General features: G+C 42.4%; 1 protein-coding gene and 1 long non-coding RNA gene across 6 annotated transcripts in view; one reads left to right on the forward strand and one right to left on the reverse strand.

Moving 5' to 3' along the window:
* Positions 1 to 18,688, reverse strand: part of LOC129826069 (cAMP-specific 3',5'-cyclic phosphodiesterase 4D-like) — a 375,111-nt gene that overhangs the window by 57,144 nt on the left and 299,279 nt on the right. The window contains exon 1 of one of the 5 annotated variants that reach the window (XM_055886374.1): positions 15,408 to 15,754. The exons of the other annotated variants lie outside the window; for them this stretch is intronic. Within the exon in view, the coding sequence (XP_055742349.1) occupies positions 15,408 to 15,526 (119 nt within the window). The 5' untranslated portion in view covers positions 15,527 to 15,754. Of the gene's footprint in view, positions 1 to 15,407; positions 15,755 to 18,688 lie in introns of those variants that run through there. 5 annotated transcript variants of the gene reach the window in all.
* On the forward strand, positions 48 to 9,713 carry LOC129826070 (uncharacterized). Its single transcript, XR_008754989.1, has 2 exons — positions 48 to 877; positions 8,845 to 9,713. It is a non-coding gene; the product is annotated as an uncharacterized LOC129826070 (long non-coding RNA).

An 18,688-nucleotide genomic window follows, 5' to 3' on the forward strand; every position in this document is an offset into this window, starting at 1 on the left:
GCCACAGCAACCTAACAACAACGCCAGTGGTGTTGTATTATCCACAACATGCTGGAGAAGTAGCATAGTGGCAAAGTGGCATGTGGCACGTTTACACTGTAAATTAATTACAATTGAGTTCATCCACAGTGACTTATTACAGGTGTAAGGACAAAAAGTAGCAAAAAAAAGGTCATAATATGAGCATTGTAACCAGGGCTGTAGTGTTGCCGGAGTGAACCGGAGCGTAACTCCGCCACTTCTCAGAATGGTGATGGTTTAAAGGGTAGGAAGCACACGTTTTTATTCACCAATGTAACAACAGAGTGTGGTCAAAGAATTAGTAACTTAGTTGTTGTCACAATCTGGTTACCTATAAGTACAAACATAGTTATGTTTTTGGGTTGTTACATATCTATGAACTTATTTCCAGATATCTTATAAACTACCCACAATCCACTATTTCTCAAGGTCATAAGGAGGATCTACTCTGTGCTACCGATTTCATATGCTAGCTCAGTAGCAAGCCCAAGCTGGCTAATGTTAGTCACAGCTCATGCTCTTCACGGACTTTGTGGCCGTGTTATCTAGTGGGAACCCTATAGCACTGCAGGCTCTGGTGACTTTTTGCTGTGGGCTCAAAACGAAAAAGACAATCAAACCAGTGTGCTCTAATTGTGTAATGTTAGTACCTCGTCTGTTCTACTTTTTGTTTTGTCAAGAATCGACATGTTCTCTGTGAAGTAGGCTATGGGAGTTTACTAACTTTTTCCACCTTAGCTTAGTAATAGCGCACTAGCTGATGAGCATCTGAAATCTATATATTTTGAATTTTTCTCACTATAGTTACTGGATTTTCCCTGAATCTTACCCTCGGGTGGGCCCCAGTCATCAATCTGTAAGTATCTGCTCTTTGATCTGCGGTTATGTGTTAGTTGTGTTCTAACTGGTCTCTGGTAGTTGGGCTCTTGCTTGCCGACCATAACTGTGCTGGTTGGCTAGGCTGACTAAACCTGATAGCTAACTTTAGTTGGCTAAATAGCTAACGTTAGCTGGCTGGCTGGCTAGCTTGGTGGCGAAGATAACTGCATATAGCTAACATTCTTTGATATTTGTATTAGATGGTGTTATGTATTTCCAAAACTTTGGTTTACTTTAATGTAGCTGTAAGCTGGGTGTTGATAGCAACTGGCTGACTCATTCAGTGCTAACGTAACATTAGCAGGCTGGTAGGAGCTAAGGTTATCAGGCTAGTAGGGCTAACGGTAATAGGCTAGTTGGCTAGCAACATAACATTGCAAGTTGATTTGTAACAATAAATTCATAAAGTATTTGCTTTTCAGTTTGGTGAAAATTACATTGAAACCAGTAGTCATGAGCGCAAACGATTTGGTTTAATTTGAAGTTATTTCTGTTGGACTTTACATTATAGGGAAAAGGCTACCTTCCGGGTCCTCCATATTACACCACACCACAAAAACACATTTTCCGACATGACGCCTGCTTTCTTCGAAATTCTGATAGGTTTGATGTAATAACTCCAATAATAGAAAAGTGAGGTGTAACTTTGCATTAGGACTTTTGATGCGTATACTAATGCAAATGCATTTGTTACATGTGGTTATGTTTATGCTACCTACTTAATAAAGTGCAAAGCTGATCAAAGCTGAATAAATAACTTGCAAGATCACTGAACTTCACTAGGGTAGGGGGCAGCATTCGGAATTTTGGATGAAAAGCGTGCCCAAATTAAACTGCCGGCTACTCAGGCCCAGACGATAGGATATGCATATAATTAGTAGATTTGGATAGAAAACACTCTAAAGTTTCCAAAACTATTAAAATAATGTCTGTGGGTATAACAGAACTGATATGGCAGGTGAAAACCCGAGGAAAATCCAACCAGGAAGTACTATTATTTTGAAAGGCTGTTTTTCCATTGAAAGCCTATCCACCATACAAAGACAGGACCCAGTTCACGGTCTCTATGGCTTCCTCTACATGTGGCCAGTCTTTAGGCATTGTTTCATTCTTTTACTCTGAAAAATTAGGGAGATACAGCACTTTCAATCAGTGGCCAGTGAAAATGTCCAGACATCAGCCATGCGCCTGATCGGGAACGCGCCTTTCTTGTTTCTCCTTTCCTATTGACGAAGCTTTAGTCCAGTTGAAATATTATTTATTATTTATGACAAAAACATCCAGAGGATTCATTTTAAACATCGTTTGGCATGTTTCTACTAACTTTTATTGTACTTTATAAAAACTTTAAGTATTCGCATTAATGGACAAAACGTGCAAACAAAAAGGAGGTTTTTGGTCATAAAGAGGGACATTATCGAACAAAACAAACATTTATTGTCTAACATGGAGACCTGGGAGTGCCACCAGATGAAGATCATCTAAGGTAAGTGACTCATTTTAATGCTATTTCTGACTTTTGTGACACTCTCCTTGGCTGGAAAATGGCTGTATAGGTTTCTGTGGCTAGATGCTGACCTAACATAATCGCAAAGTATGGTTTCTCCGTAAAGCCTTTTTGAAATCTGACACAGCGGTTGCATTAAGGAGAAGTTTGTCTTTATTTGTTTGTTTAACACTTGTATCGTTTATCAATGTTTATGATGAGTATTTCTGTAATTTGATGTGGCTCTCTGCACTTTCACCGGATGTTTGTTGGGGACAATGCATTTCTGACCATAACGCGCCAATGTAAACTGAGATTTTTGGATATAAATATGAACTTTATCGAACAAAACATACATGTATTGTGTAACATGAAGTTCTATGAGTGCCATCTGATGAAGATCATCAAAGGTTAGTGATTCATTTTATCTATATTTCTGCTTTTTGTGACTCCTCTCTTTGGCTGGAAAAATGGTTGTATGGTTTTCTGTGACTAGGTGCTGACATAACATAATCGCATGGTGTGCTTTCGCAGTAAAGCCTTTTTGAAATCGGACACTGTGGTTGGATTTACAAGAAGTTTATCTTTAAAATGGTGGATAATACTTGTATGTTTGAGGAATATTAATTATGGGATTTCTGTTGTTTTGAATTTGGCGCCCTGCAATTCCACTGGCTGTTGTCGAGGTGGGACACTAGCGCCCCACTTGTATCAGAGAGGTTAACGATTAATTAATATTCTACATAGGCCTAACATACCGAATATAATAGCATAGTATAACGTTACTGTTAGACCAAAAACACCTATTCATTTCTTTTGAGATTTTAGGATGATTGTGTTGAATAGTCACTTTTTTCCCTCATGAGGCCATAACTTTACAGCAGACGTGCCGCTAGGCTAAATATGTGTTTTGATTTAAACAAAATACAGGTAGGCTGTACCTTGTTAACACCATCTGCTCTACAATTTGCTCAAACAGTAGTTACTTATATCATTCAATAAGATCTGCATGCATATTCCCATGAAACTGATTAAGATTATGTGGTTGGCATGCAGATGCAGCTTGGATGTTTCACCTGTATATCATGAAGAATTTTCATTCATGACTGACAGTGATTATTGAAATTAGGGCCTAATCGAGAACTACAAAAGTAGCCATCGAGAACTACAAAAGTTTTGCTACTTTTCTCAACAACATTGATGCCCTGAATTTAGCAGGTGCTAAGTGATGGGCTACTTTCTGCACATGCCGGAGTGACTTGACACAACGCTGGCCAAACAAAATGTAGCTACAAACAAAACAGACTTAAATGGTTCCAGTCTGCTGTGAAGCGTTCATCCATGTATACGGGTAAGAGTCTAGCTACATTTCAGATCTAAGTTTCACATTTTGTCAGAAAGTCCTTTTTATTGCAAGTTAAAGAGTACTGTAAGTTAGCTAGCAAACATTAGGTTGCTGGCTCGCTAGCTAATGTTACGTGTATGATCTGTGTAGTAATATTATCAGAATCAGAAACCATTTGCATTGCTAGTTATAGCCTAATGTTAGTTAGCTAACACTGAACCTAGTTTGTTAGCTTTAGCTACCTGCAGCTATACTACCGCTTTGACAATGTTTGTATTGGTAGTAGTATCAGTTGAGATTATGCTGGTTCATTGTTTACCTAGCTAACATTTAAGGGCCATTTTCTCAAAAGCGGGGTGACACGTTATCAACTTTCAAAGCAGAATTACTTTCCCATTGTTCCTCAACTGCAGTGTATGCTATAAAATGTTCTAGCTCTGAGTGTCTACTTTTATCCAATGTAAAAAACACAATTTCTAATTTTGCTGCATAAGACCGAATCGAGGCACAGTTTTACTCCTGAACTTATTTAGGCTTGCCATAACAACGGGGTTGAATACTTACTGACTCAATACATTTCAGCTTTTCATTTTCTATTAATTTGTAAAAAATTCTAAAAACAAAATGTCACTATGACATTATGGGTATATTGTGTGTCTCAATTTAATACATTTTAAATTCAGGCTGTAACACAACGACATGTGGAATAAGTTAAGGTGTATGAATACTTTCTGAAGGCACTGCAACAATGTGCACCACCGTTTTTGGAAATGATCCTTTAAACTACTACTAGTTTATATAAAAAATGTGTCTCATTTCAAGAAACTAGGCGTATGTCGCGAGTCACGACTTCACAGGAGAGCCATTTGAACATAAACTTTTTTTTTTAATCTAAATGTGTTTTTGGCACAAATGCCTTCGGGAACATGTGAACCTTCATGCGCCTTAATAACAAATGTGTATGCCATCTGTAAATACGAGTAAAATTGTTAAATTATGAGCCTAGTTGGTTTAGCCACAGAAAAAGTCAGGAACCTTCGCGCTAGCCCTGATTGGCTGAGATAATGGGTGGGCTGGACATAACATAATGGGTGGGCTGGACAGAGCTTGAGAGGATCTGCAGAGAAGAATGGGAGAAACTCTGCAAATAAAGCTGTGCCAAGCTTGTAGTGTCATATCCAAGAAGACTTGAGGCTGTAATTGCTGCCAAAGGTGTTTCAACAAAGTACTGAGTAAAGGGTCTGAATACTTATGTAAATGTGATTTTTCAATGACTAAAAACCTGTTTTTGCTTTGACATTATGGGATATTGTGTGTAGATTGATGAGAAAAAACAACAACAATTTAATACATTTTAGAATAAGGCTCTAACGTGACAAAATATGGAAAAAGTCAAGGGGTCTGAATACTTTCCGAATCCACTGTATATGCCATTCAGCTGACACTTTAATCCAAAGCGATTTACAGTCATACGTGCATACATTTTACTTATGGGTGGCTCCAGGAATCGAGCGCCATGCTCTACCAACTGAGCCATACAGTTAGATGGTTGTAGCCATCAATTGCCCCATTAACAATCATCCTTATTAGCAAAGGTATTTCATTTCAAACTTCACATTTCTTTAGTATAAGCTACTTATAGTAATAAACGATATCAGCAAAATGTCTGCGATAAGTGATTTTCTTCCCAGCTCTACTAACCACTGGATGGCTCTGAATGTGTCAGCATACAGTCAAAGCTACTATCCACTTTTTGAGCTAAATAGTGCTCTCAAATCCTAATTTCCTGGTGTGGACAGCAGATGAGAGTTATATTCATGATATAGCTAACTTAGCTAGGTAACATACTGTACATTTGTAGAAAACAAGTTATATTAAGTGGCTAACTAGCTAGCATTAACAGCGTTTTCAATGGTGGCAGTGCAGCTAGCTAAGCAGCTAGCAAACAATGGAAGTAAAGTATAATTTTGGATTAGAAAAATACTCCAACGGGCTATGCATTTCAGGAATGACAGTCGTAAGTACCCCCTGTGCACTGATGAATTATTTAGCCATTTAAACAATTTATTTGTTGATGAAAACTCAGTGTTTGCCACTGCCCTCATCGGCTTCCTTGTGTTTGAAATGTGAGCTTGTCCGAGGATGGTCGGACTCGAGCCTGTTTAGTGACAGTTGCTATCCAAAATTATGGGGGGTCAATTAAGCAACTTCTAGAAGTTCTACTCACTGCCACAGTCATACTCTGGACCTAGTTTTGCCCCATGAAATAAATGTTGTGGATCTTAATGTTTTTCCTCATAATCCTGGACTATCGGACCACCATTTTATTACGTTTGCAATTGCAACAAATCATCTGCTCAGACCCCAACCAAGGAGAATCCAAAGTCGTGCTATAAATTCTCAGACAACCCAAAGATTCCTTGATACCCTTCCAGACTCCCTCTGCCTACCCAAGGACGTCAGAGGACAAAAATCAGTTAACCACCTAACTGAGGAAATCAATTTAACCTTGCGCAATACCCTAGATGCAGTTGCACCCATAAAAACGAAAAACATTTGTCATAAGAAACTAGCTCCCTGGTATACAGAAAATACCCGAGCTCTGAAGCAAGCTTCCAGAAAATTGCAACGGAAATGGTGCCACACCAAACTGGAAGTCTTCCGACTAGCTTGGAAAGACAGTACCGTGCAGTATCGAAGAGCCCTCACTGCTGCTCGATCATCCTATTTTTCCAACTTAATTGAGGAAAATAAGAACAATCCAAAATGTATTTTGATACTGTCGCAAAGCTAACTAAAAAACAGCATTCCCCAAGAGAGGATGGCTTTCACTTCAGCAGTAATAAATTCATGAACTTCTTTGAGGAAAAGATCATGATCATTAGCAAGCAAATTACGGACTCCTCTTTAAATCTGCGTATTCCTCCAAAGCTCAGTTGTCCTGAGTATGCACAACTCTGCCAGGACCTAGGATCAAGGGAGACACTCAAGTGTTTTAGTACTATATCTCTTAACACAATGATGAAAATAATCATGGCCTCTAAACCCTCAAGCTGCATACTGAATCCTACTCCAACTAAACTACTGAAAGAGCTGCTTCCTGTGCTTGGCCCTCCTATGTTGAACATAATAAACGGCTCTCTATCCACCGGATGTGTACCAAACTCACTAAAAGTGGCAGTAATAAAGCCTCTCTTGAAAAAGCCAAACCTTGACCCAGAAAATATGAAAAACTATCGGCCTATATCGAATCTCCCATTCCTCTCAAAGATTTTAGAAAAAGCTGTTGCGCAGCAACTCACTGCCTTCCTGAAGACAGACAATGGAAACTAAACGCTTCAGTCTGGTTTTAGACCCCATCATAGCACTCAGACTGCACTTGTGAAGGTGGTAAATTACCTTTTAATGGCGTCAGACCGAGGCTCTGCATCTGTCCTCGTGCTCCTAGACCTTAGTGCTGCTTTTGATACCATTGATCACCACATTCTTCTGGAGAGATTGGAAACCCAAATTGGTCTACAAGGACAAGTTCTGGCCTGGTTTAGATCTTATCTGGCGGAAAGATATCAGTTTGTCTCTGTGAATGGTTCGTCCTCGGACAAATTCCTTGTTACTCAAGGTTCCGTTTTAGGACCACTATTGTTTTCACTATATATTTTACCAATTGGGGATGTCATTCAAAAACCTAATGTTAACTTTCCCTGCTATGCGTGTGACACACAGCTGTACATTTCAATGAAACATGGTGAAGCCCCAAAATTGCCTGCACTAAAAGCCTGTGTTTCAGACATAAGGAAGTGGATGGCTGCAAACTTTCTACTTTTAAACTCGGACAAAACAGAGATGCTTGTTCTAGGTCCCAAGAAACAAAGAGATCTTCTGTTGAATCTGATAATTAATCATGATGGTTGTAAAGTCGTCTCAAATAAAACTGTGAAGGACCTCGGCCTTACTCTGGATCCTGATCTCTCTTTTGACAAACAAATCAAGACTGTTTCAAGGACAGCTTTTTTCCATCTACGTAACATTGCAAAAATCAGAAACTTTCTGTCCAAAAATGATGCAGAAAAATGAATCCATGCTTTTGTTACTTCTAGGTTAGACTACTGCAATGCTCTACTTTCCGGCTACCCGGATAAAGCACTAAATACACTTTAGTTAGTGCTAAATATGGCTGCTAGATTCCTGACTAGAACCGAAAGATTTGATCATATTACTCAAGTGCTAGCCTCCCTACACTGGCTTCATGTTAAGGCAAGGGCTGATTTCAAGGTTTTACTGCTAACCTACAAAGCATTACATGGGCTTGCTCCTACCTATCTTTCCGATTTGGTCCTGCCGTACATACCTACACGTACGCTATGGTCACAAGAAGCAGGCCTCCTAATTGTCCCTAGAATTTCAAAGTAAACAGCTGGAGGCAGGACTTTCTCCTATAGAGCTCCATTTTTATGGAATGGTCTGCCTACCCATGTGAGAGACGCAGACTCAGTGGGTCCTTTTCAGTGGGTCCTTTGATTGAGTGTAGTCTGGCCCAGGAGTGTGAAGGTGAAAGCAAAGGCCCTGGAGCAACGAACCACCCTTGCTGTCTCTGCCTGGCCGGTTCCCCTCTCTCCACTGGGATTCTCTGCCTCTAACCCTATTACAGGGGCTGAGTCACTGGCTTACTGGTGCTCTTCCATGCCGTCCATAGGAGGGGTGCGTCACTTGAGTGGGTTGAGTCACTGATGTGGTCTTCCTGTCTGAGTTGGCGCCTCCCTTGGGTTGTGCCGTGGTAGAGATCTTTGTGGGCTATACTCGGTCTTGTCTCAGGATGGTAAGTTGGTGGTTGAAGATATCCCTCTAGTGGTGTGGGGGCTGTGCTTTGGCAAAGTGGGTGGGGTTATATCCTGCCTGTTTGGCACTGTCCGGGGGTATCATCGGATGGGGCCACAATGTCTCCTGAACCCTCCTGTCTCAGCCTCCAGTATTTATGCTGTAGTAGTTTATGTGTCGGGGGGCTAGGGTCAGTCTGTTATATCTGGAGTATTTCTCCTGTCTTATCCGGTGTCCTGTGTGAATTTAAGTATGCTCTCTCTAATTCTCTCTTTCTTTCTTTCTCTGTCTCTCTCAGAGGACCTGAGCCCTAGGACCATGCCTCATGACTACCTGGCATGATGACTCGTTGTCCCCAGTCAGCGAGTCATGATGACTTGCTGTCCCCAGTCCACCTGGCCGTGCTGCTGCTCCAGTTTCAACTGTTCTGCCTGTGGCTATGGAACCCTGACCTGTTCACCGGACGTGCTACCTGTCCCAGACCTGCTGTTTTCAACTCTCTAGAGACAGCAGGCGCGGTAGAGATACTCTCAATGATTGGCTATGAAAAGCCAACTGACACTTACTCCTGAGGTGCTGACTTATTGCACCCTCGACAACTACTGTGATTATTATTATTTGACCATGCTGGTCATTTATGAACATTTGAACATCTTGGCCATGTTCTGTTATAATCTCCACCCGGCACAGCCAGAAGAGTACTGGCCACCCCTCATAGCCTGGTTCCTCTCTAGGTTTCTTCCTAGGTGTTGGCCTTTCTAGGGAGTTTTCCCTAGCCACCTTGCTTCTACACCTGCATTGCTTGCTGTTTTGGGTTTTAGGCTGGGTTTCTGTACAGCACTTTGCGATATCAGCTGATGTAAGAAGGGCTATATCAATAAATTTGATTTGAATAAGTGAAAACCACTTGCATAATGGAGGAGCGAGAGAGAGAGAGAGGGAGGGAGGAAAAAGAAGGAGTGGCAGACAAGGAATATTTGATGAGAGGAGGAGTAGGGAAGTGGGAAAAGAACAGAGGACGCCATAAGAGAGGGAGTCAAAGGGGAGAGGGTGTGAGTGAGAGCGGGTAAGCTACAAGACCCCACTAGCCACAGACCATTCTCCAATGTTGTGAAAATACTGTGTTGCATGTAATAGCCCCAACAAAATAAATTCTAGGTAACAACATGAATTCTATGAAGTCTAATCTCTGCAACTTCATATCAATTTTAACTTAACCATATGTATTTACTTAGACTAACTTGATCATATTTTATTCGGTGTGAGGTAATTGTAAACACCGCTTCAACTGGAGTCAACGTCTATAATCAACATGTCTTATCAAACAGATAGAGAATGTGGTTAATGTGGGAACTGTATGACTCCGGGCTTGTGAGGGAGTTTTGACAACAAACATAGAGGCTTTCACCACATGGCAGAACTGGGTCAACATGTCTGACGGCTGTACAAACCCAATTACCTCATAACCTGGTCACACACAGTCAGAGAGAGAGAGAGGTCTAACTGGGATAGGTAAGTGCTGCTCTTATGATGCACATCTCAGACACAACAACAGCCCCGTAATAGGACCTGGCTAGTAATAAGGCCCGGCTATGACAGCAACACACACATGCACACAAACAAGCACGTGTGCATGCACGTACACACACACCCTGGCATAATTGTGTGTCGTTAGAACACACACCAGTCTAGGATGTAATGACAACAGAGTGACGTCAATCAGAGGATATTGTCTTTTGTTATGCCAGAGAAGAGGGAGAGAGAAAAAGAGAAGCCGGCCACTCGAGAGGTTATTAGCTTCCTCTGCTGCTTGAGAACAAATTAAGCGCTTTCTGTTATGTGAGAGAAAGGAGACAGGCCTGAGGCCACCGTGGGCCGCACGTCACACTCTCCCACACTCTCAAATAAACACACACACACACAATCCCAAACATACTCACACACACACACTCTTACACGATGAGTTGTAAATCTACATAATCAATGCTGACCCAAAGATAATGTGTGTAGAGTACGTATGTAACAAACAGTATGCAGGATATTACTCACACACGTCAGCTAAGGAATAGGCCTATTCACCCAAAAACAGGATGCAACAGGATTCAACTGGGGGCAATGTTAACAAAGTACTGTATATTGATAATACACTTGCCTTATCTCTTCTACCGGTCACTTGTTGGACCCTGTGTGAACCTGCACTATATATACAAAATGTATAGATTCGGTTATTTCAGTCACACCCTTTGCTCACAGGTGTATAAAATAGAGCACACAGCCATGCAATCTCCATAGACAAACATTGACAGTAGAATGGCCTTACTGAAGAGCTCAGTGACTATCAACGAGGCACCGTCATAGGATGCCACCTTTCCAGCAAGTCAGTTCGTCAAATTTCTGCCCTGCTAGAGCTGCCCAGGTCAACTGTAAGTGCTGTTATTGTGAAGTGGAAACATCTAGGAGCAACAACGGTTCAGTAGCGAAGTGGTAGGCCACACAAGCTCACAGAACAGGACCACTGAAGCGCGTAGCGCGTAAAAATCGTCTATCCTCATTTGCAACACTCACTATCGAGTTCCAAACTGCCTCTGGAAGCAATGTCATCACTAGGCTGTTCGGGGGCTTCATGAAATGGGTTTCCAGATCACCATGTGCAATGCCAAGCATCGTCTGGAGTGGTGTAAAGCTCGCCGCCATTGGACTATACTAGATAAATCCGGCCATAGTGTAGTAAACGTACATCCCGCCATAGTGTAGTATAAATACATCCCACCACAGTGTAGTATAAATACATCCCACCACAGTGTAGTATAAATACATCCCACCACAGTGTAGTATAAATACATCCCACCACAGTGTAGAATAAATACACCCTGTCATGGTGTAGTATAAATACATCCCACCACAGTGTAGTATAAATACATCCCACCACAGTGTAGTATAAATACATCCCACCACAGTGTAGTATAAATACATCCCACCACAGTGTAGTATAAATACATCCCACCACAGTGTAGTATAAATACACCCTGTCATGGTGTAGTATAAATACATCCCACCACGGTGTAGAATAAATACACCCTGCCACGGTGTAGAATAAATACATCCCACCACGGTGTAGTATAAATACTTCCCCCCACGGTGTAGTATAAATACATCCCACCACGGTGTAGTATAAATACATCCCACCACAGTGTAGTATAAATAGACCCTGCCATGGTGTAGTATAAATACATCCCACCACAGTGTAGAATAAATACACCCTGCCATGGTGTAGTATAAATACATCCCCCCACGGTGTAGTATAAATACACCCTGTCATGGTGTAGAATAAATACATCCCCCCACGGTGTAGTATAAATACACCCTGCCATGGTGTAGTATAAATACGTCCCACCACGGTGTAGTATAAATACTTCCCCCCACGGTGTAGAATAAATACATCCCACCACGGTGTAGTATAAATACACCCTGCCATGGTGTAGTATAAATACGTCCCACCACGGTGTAGTATAAATACTTCCCCCCACGGTGTAGTATAAATACATCCCACCACGGTGTAGTATAAATACTTCCCCCCACGGTGTAGAATAAATACACCCTGTCATGGTGTAGAATAAATACATCCCACCACGGTGTAGAATAAATACACCCTGCCATGGTGTAGTATAAATACTTCCCCCCACGGTGTAGAATAAATACACCCTGTCATGGTGTAGAATAAATACACCCTGTCATGGTGTAGAATAAATACACCCTGCCATGGTGTAGTATAAATACTTCCCCCCACGGTGTAGAATAAATACACCCTGTCACGGTGTAATATAAATACACCCTGCCATGGTGTAGAATAAATACACCCTGCCACGGTGTAGAATAAATACATCCCACCACGGTGTAGAATAAATACATCCCACCACGGTGTAGTATAAATAGACCCTGCCATGGTGTAGTATAAATACTTCCCCCCACGGTGTAGAATAAATACACCCTGTCACGGTGTAATATAAATACACCCTGCCATGGTGTAGAATAAATACACCCTGCCACGGTGTAGAATAAATACATCCCACCACGGTGTAGAATAAATACACCCTGCCATGGTGTAGAATAAATACATCCCCCCACGGTGTAGAATAAATACACCCTGCCACGGTGTAGTATAAATACTTCCCCCCACGGTGTAGTATAAATACATCCCACCACGGTGTAGTATAAATACTTCCCCCCACGGTGTAGAATAAATACACCCTGCCACGGTGTGGTATAAATACTTCCCCCCACGGTGTAGTATAAATACATCCCACCACGGTGTAGTATAAATACTTCCCACCACAGTGTAGAATAAATACACCCTGCCACGGTGTAGAATAAATACACCCTGCCATGGTGTAGAATAAATACACCCTGTCATGGTGTAGAATAAATACATCCCACCACGGTGTAGAATAAATACACCCTGTCATGGTGTAGAATAAATACATCCCACCACAGTGTAGTATAAATACACCTTGCCATGGTGTAGTATAAATACACCCTCCATCCAGCAGTATGTACCTATCCTCTGTTGACAGGATCATACTTCTGTCCCAAATGGCACCCTATTACCTATACAGTATAATGCACTACTGTTGACCAGAGCCCTATGTGCCCTGGTAAAAAGTAGTGCACTACATACTGTAGGGAAAACCGTAGGGTGTTATTTGGGATGCATCCCATGTTTCTATAGTACTGGAGTCAATCAGAGGATGAACCTCTGTGTGAAGCTGGCAAACCAACCACCTCTAACAGTAGAGGTAGTGTGGCTGATTTCATGCTGCCTGACTGGCTGGCTGGCTGTCCCTGCTATACACATTACATAACCCTTTGTCAGTCTTTTGCAGTGAATGAACCAGAGTTGTATAGGCACAATCCACTGGCTCAGGAGAGGGCATGAGTCACGCCCGGAGTCACGCCCCTGGGTCATAGCTACAGGCTAAAGGCTTTATCATTTTTATTTTAAACTGTAATATCGTCATTGTTGCATAGAACACTACAAGAAAGGCGTAACAATTTAAAGAAATGATAACAAAACGCTCAAACTAAGAAGGTCTGTACAGCAGTTACATTCAGTTACATGTAAATGTATAGGTACAGTATAATAAAAGTTCAGCCTACAGATCCTTTTAAGCATTACTGCCATCTAGTGCTGAAATAGGCATACTGTATCTGGTAGGACTAGGGACTCGATTCAATCTGTATATCTGAAGCGTTACAGATTGCGCTATCTCAATTTAAAGGTCATTTCTGATTGAGCTGACAAATACAGCATTCACAGTGAATTCAGTCTCCACTAACGTGGGAACATCGCCTTTAAATTTCAATCACGCTGTAACAATGAACTTCAGCGTTACAAACCGAGCGAGCCCTTAGTCATTTGATCCTGTGCTATTGGAATTCTAAAGCGGAAGTTCCCTTTGTTCATGGTAACCTGCAGTGGGCCTAGCAATCCAATAGAATTAGGCCAAGCTAAGAATCCGAATATTCTAAAGTCACTTTGTTGAATAGATTGTGTTAGCGATAAATAGGCCTCCCAACATGAGTTTATGATACATATGGATGGCCTTATTCACAGTCACCATCAGTGCATAGTGTTATAAATAGGTTGATGTGAGGCTGCTAAGAACAGATGGTCAGCCCACTCAATCGACGGGTTGAGCTCCACCCATATCTATATAACGACACACTGACGTTTATCTTATGACTTGGTTATGGTACCGAGACGGGTACCCTACATTACAGACACACGCCTGCACACATACACACTCCCGCAAGCACACGTGCAGGCACACACACCACACACACATGCATGTACGCACACACAAACACACACACACACACACACACACACACACACGTATATACAAAAAACCTGCTTTGATAATCATAATGCACATCTGATTACTTTGAGAGAGTGAATGGGGATAACAAGGTCTAAAACCCTGCAGAATTAGCACTAATGGGAAGAAAGTGTTTTGGCTATGAGCTTTAGAGCAGCCAATAACCTGAATAATCCTCTGAATGGACCCGTCTTCCAGAACATGGAGTAAAGTGCAGGCTTTGGTGGAGCTCTCATTCCACTATTTGTCGACTATTTTACCCTTCTAATGGCACCAATCTCTACGTGCCTATCTAACAGCAGACGTGTTGCTCCACACACACACAGGCGCGCACAATGTGTACTGTAGTTATCGACCAACACCTGTGCAACTGGATCTACACAGAGCAAACAACAGAACTACAGAACTCGAGGCTGTTGGATCACTTAGAAAAACCAAAGCCACAAAGCTATCACAGCCTGGCAACCGAGAAACGGAGCAACGACATTTTACATAACACTGTGGCGCGCTCCAATGTGAACGCTGCTCTGGTAGTTAGGGTTCTCTCCCGGTGGAGAGAATTATCAGTGCAGGCCAGGTAGGGCTCAGATAAGAGAGCATACACACACACACACAAGAGCATTCACACACGCAAAATGATGAAGGGCTTTAAAGAGCTGTTACTGATTATTACAGTTGGCTAATAGAACTCAATCACACTCTCAACTTCCCCTCATCTTTCCTCCTCTTCCAATACCTCAACCACTCAGTTGAAAAATAACTAGGACAGTGCAAGAATCACAGCAACAATCCCATTCTAGTCCATGTCAAGCCTCAGTCTCTGTGACAAAACTGCACACTATAACCTTGGAATAATAACTAACCAGAAACATCACATAATGTTAGATGAATAACAAATAAAGATATTACTGCAGGAATGCACAGTCACAGTAGCCTACCCTCCATCCCCACCCCCCAGTGCCTGAGCCCCGGCCCCCACAGTTACCCTCTCCTCTTGGGCTTGATATCGATGGGCTTGTTGGTGGCGTATGGAGAGCCGTTGGAGCAGGCATGGCGGTAGCGTGCTATCCTTTCAAGTGACTCAGAGTTCGCTGGCAGACTCATCTTACTACACCTCCACACTCAACAGATAGCCTATGTCCACTCACAGCCGAAACGAACACACACTTACACACTCACACGTGTGAGGGACCACTCCCTTACAGAAGACACACACAGTAGAGAGAGAGACATACACACGCACGCGCCAGGGACGACACCCCTACTAGAGCTCCACTGGACATCTCCCCTCTAAGAGGCAAGAGAAAAAGGAAAGAGAGACAGAGGGAGAAGCATGAGATAAGGCTAGCATGAGAGGCAGGAGGAGTGAATGAGAGGCAGGAGGAGTGAATGAGAGAGAGAGAGAGAGAGAGAGAGAGAGAGAGAGAGAGAGAGAGAAAGAGAGAGAGAGAGAGAGAGAGAAAGAGAGAGAGAGAGAGAGAGAGAGAGAGAGAGAGAGAGAGAGAGAGAGAGAGAGAGAGAGAGAGAGAGAGAGAGAGAGAGAGAGAGAGAAAGACTATATGATTGTGTGGAGGGGCGGGTACATGTAGCTACTGGCTAATACTTCACATGTGAGTTACCTCAGAAACACATACAGTATGGTAGCAGCGCTGTCTGTCTCTAAGAGACTATTACCATCTCGCTCTACGGGCTTCTATGACCATCTGACATAGCTAAAAAGATAATACTCACTCACTTCACTCACTCACTGGGAGAATCTCAATTGCATTTCCTTGATTCAATGTGTCTTCTCTCCTCGCTTCCATCTCAAAACACATTCTGACTTTCTCATCCAATGGGTTTTGAGAAGGAGGCGAGGAGAGAGGACCAAGGAATCCCATTGAGATTCTGCCACTCAGTGCTGTGATAGTCCACCCATAAGACCTGTGATACCCAGCTTCCAAAGCTAGGTGGAAGCAGTGCACCATGCAGGGATTGCACTTGCTTGAATTCACCATTATATCGTCGTTGCATGAGCCTTATCAAAAACTGCACCAGCACCACCATAAGAAACATACTGTATCACCGCCTAGCATTTAACCAACTGCTAACTCCAGATCCTTCCCATAACCTCGATCAATAGCAGGGAGAACAAGACGTTTGTTATGGCTGCATACAACGACATTGATGATTCAACTAATATTTGACCATAATGAAGGTGCATTGTTGCCAGGCTAATTTGGGTTTGTAATGAGCATCCTTCCGTTGCCAACAGGGGACAGTCTCTTCTAAGAAGTAGGACAGTAAGAGCTGAACACCAAGCACACGCACGCAGACACACAACTGTGTTTGTCTGTCACGGCTTCTGCCTAGTGCTCACAAAAGCAGAGCTAGCAGGTGACAACTGGTTCTTGGTGGCTATCCACTGCTTTAAAGTCAGGGATACAACAACAGATGCAACAATGCACGTCTAAACACATCGTGATGCACACAGACATGGAGACACAGCACACACACATGCACCCACCTGGCTGCCAAATCAGCCACAGACCATCACTGACTGCAACATTGTGAGCACTCAGGAATGGTGTTAGGCTGTTGTCTCACAGGGCACACTGGCTGAATCCATGTTGTTTCCACATCAGTCCAATGGAATTGCGTTGAACTAACGTGGAATAGACGTTGAATTGACGTCTGTGCTCAGTGGGCTGTTGCATGGCACTTGCAACAGCAATATTGTGGGTTTGACTCCTGCTTGGCCCACCCATGTGTGTCCTACTGTAAGTCTCTTTGGATAAAACTGTCTGCTAAATGGCATATACAGTTGAAGTCGGAAGTTTACATACACTTATGTTGGAGTCATTAAAACTCGTGTTTCAACCACTCCAAAAATTTGTTGTTAACAAACTATAGTTTTGGCAAGTCGGTTAGGACATCTACTTTCTGCATGACACAAGTAATTTTTCCAACAATTGCTTACAGACAGATTATTTCCCTTATAATTAACTGTATCACAATTCCAGTGGGTCAGAAGTTTACATACACTTTACATACAAGTTGACTGTGCCTTTAAACAGCTTGGAAAATTCAAGAAAATGATGTCATGGCTTTAGAAGCTTCTGATAGGCTAATTGACATCATTTGAGTCAATTGGAGGTGTACTTGTGGATGTATTTCAAGGCCTACCTACAAACTCAGTGCCTCTTTGCTTGACATCATGGGAAAATCAAAAGACCTCACAAAAAAAATGTGTAGACCTCCACAAGTCTGGTTCATCCTTGGGAGCAATTTCCAAATGCCTGAAGGTACCATGTTCATCTGTACAAACAATAGTACGCAAGTATAAACACCATGGGACCACGCAGCCATCATACCGCTCAGGAAGGAGATGCGTTCTGTCTCCTAGAGATGAACATACTTTGGTGCGACCCCAAGCATACTTCCAAAGTTGTGGCAAAATGGCTCAAGGACAACAAAGTCAAGGTATTGGAGTGGCCATCACAAAGCCCTGACCTCAATCCCATAGAAAATGTGTGGGCAGAACTGAAAAAGCGTGTGCGAGCAAGGAGGCCTACAAACCTGACTCAGTTACACCAGCTCTGTCAGGAGGAATGGGCCAAAATTCACCCAACTTATTGTGGGAAGCTTGTGGAAGGCTACCTGAAACGTTTGACCCAAGTTAAACAATTTAAAGGCAATGCTACCAAATACTAATTGAGTGTATGTAAACTTCTGACCCACTGGGAATGTGATGAAAGAACTAAAAGCTTAAATAAATCATTCTCTCAACTAATATTCTGACATTTCAAATTCTTAAAATAAAGTGGTGATCCTAACTGACCTAAGTTTTTAGTAGGATTAAATGTTAGGAATTGTGAAAAACTGAGTTTAAATGTATTTGGCTAAGGTGTATGTAAACTTCCGACTTCAACTGTATTATTAAAAAAAGACATTCAATAGCTCACCAGAGAGAAAGAGCGAAAGGGAGAGAGTGGTGAAGAGACAGTGTGCTGGAGGGAGTTAGAGAGAGACAGTGGACACCTAATTGGCCAGGCTGTCTCAGAATGTGTCAGTGTGATTGGCTTATGAGGCGCAGAGTGCTACAGCCCAGGGTCACAGACCTCATTAGGAGCTTAGAAACGGTTCACTGGGAATATCTCAATTGCATATTTCCTTGGGTCCTCCCTCCACTCTCCTTGTTTCCTTCTCAAAGCCCATTGGACAAGAAAGCCAGAGGTTCCTTCTCCTCAATGGGGTTTGAGAAGGAAACGAGGATAGAGGAGAGAG

Source organism: Salvelinus fontinalis, chromosome 28 (genome assembly GCF_029448725.1).
Source record: "Salvelinus fontinalis isolate EN_2023a chromosome 28, ASM2944872v1, whole genome shotgun sequence".
NCBI classification, from domain to species: domain Eukaryota; kingdom Metazoa; phylum Chordata; class Actinopteri; order Salmoniformes; family Salmonidae; genus Salvelinus; species Salvelinus fontinalis.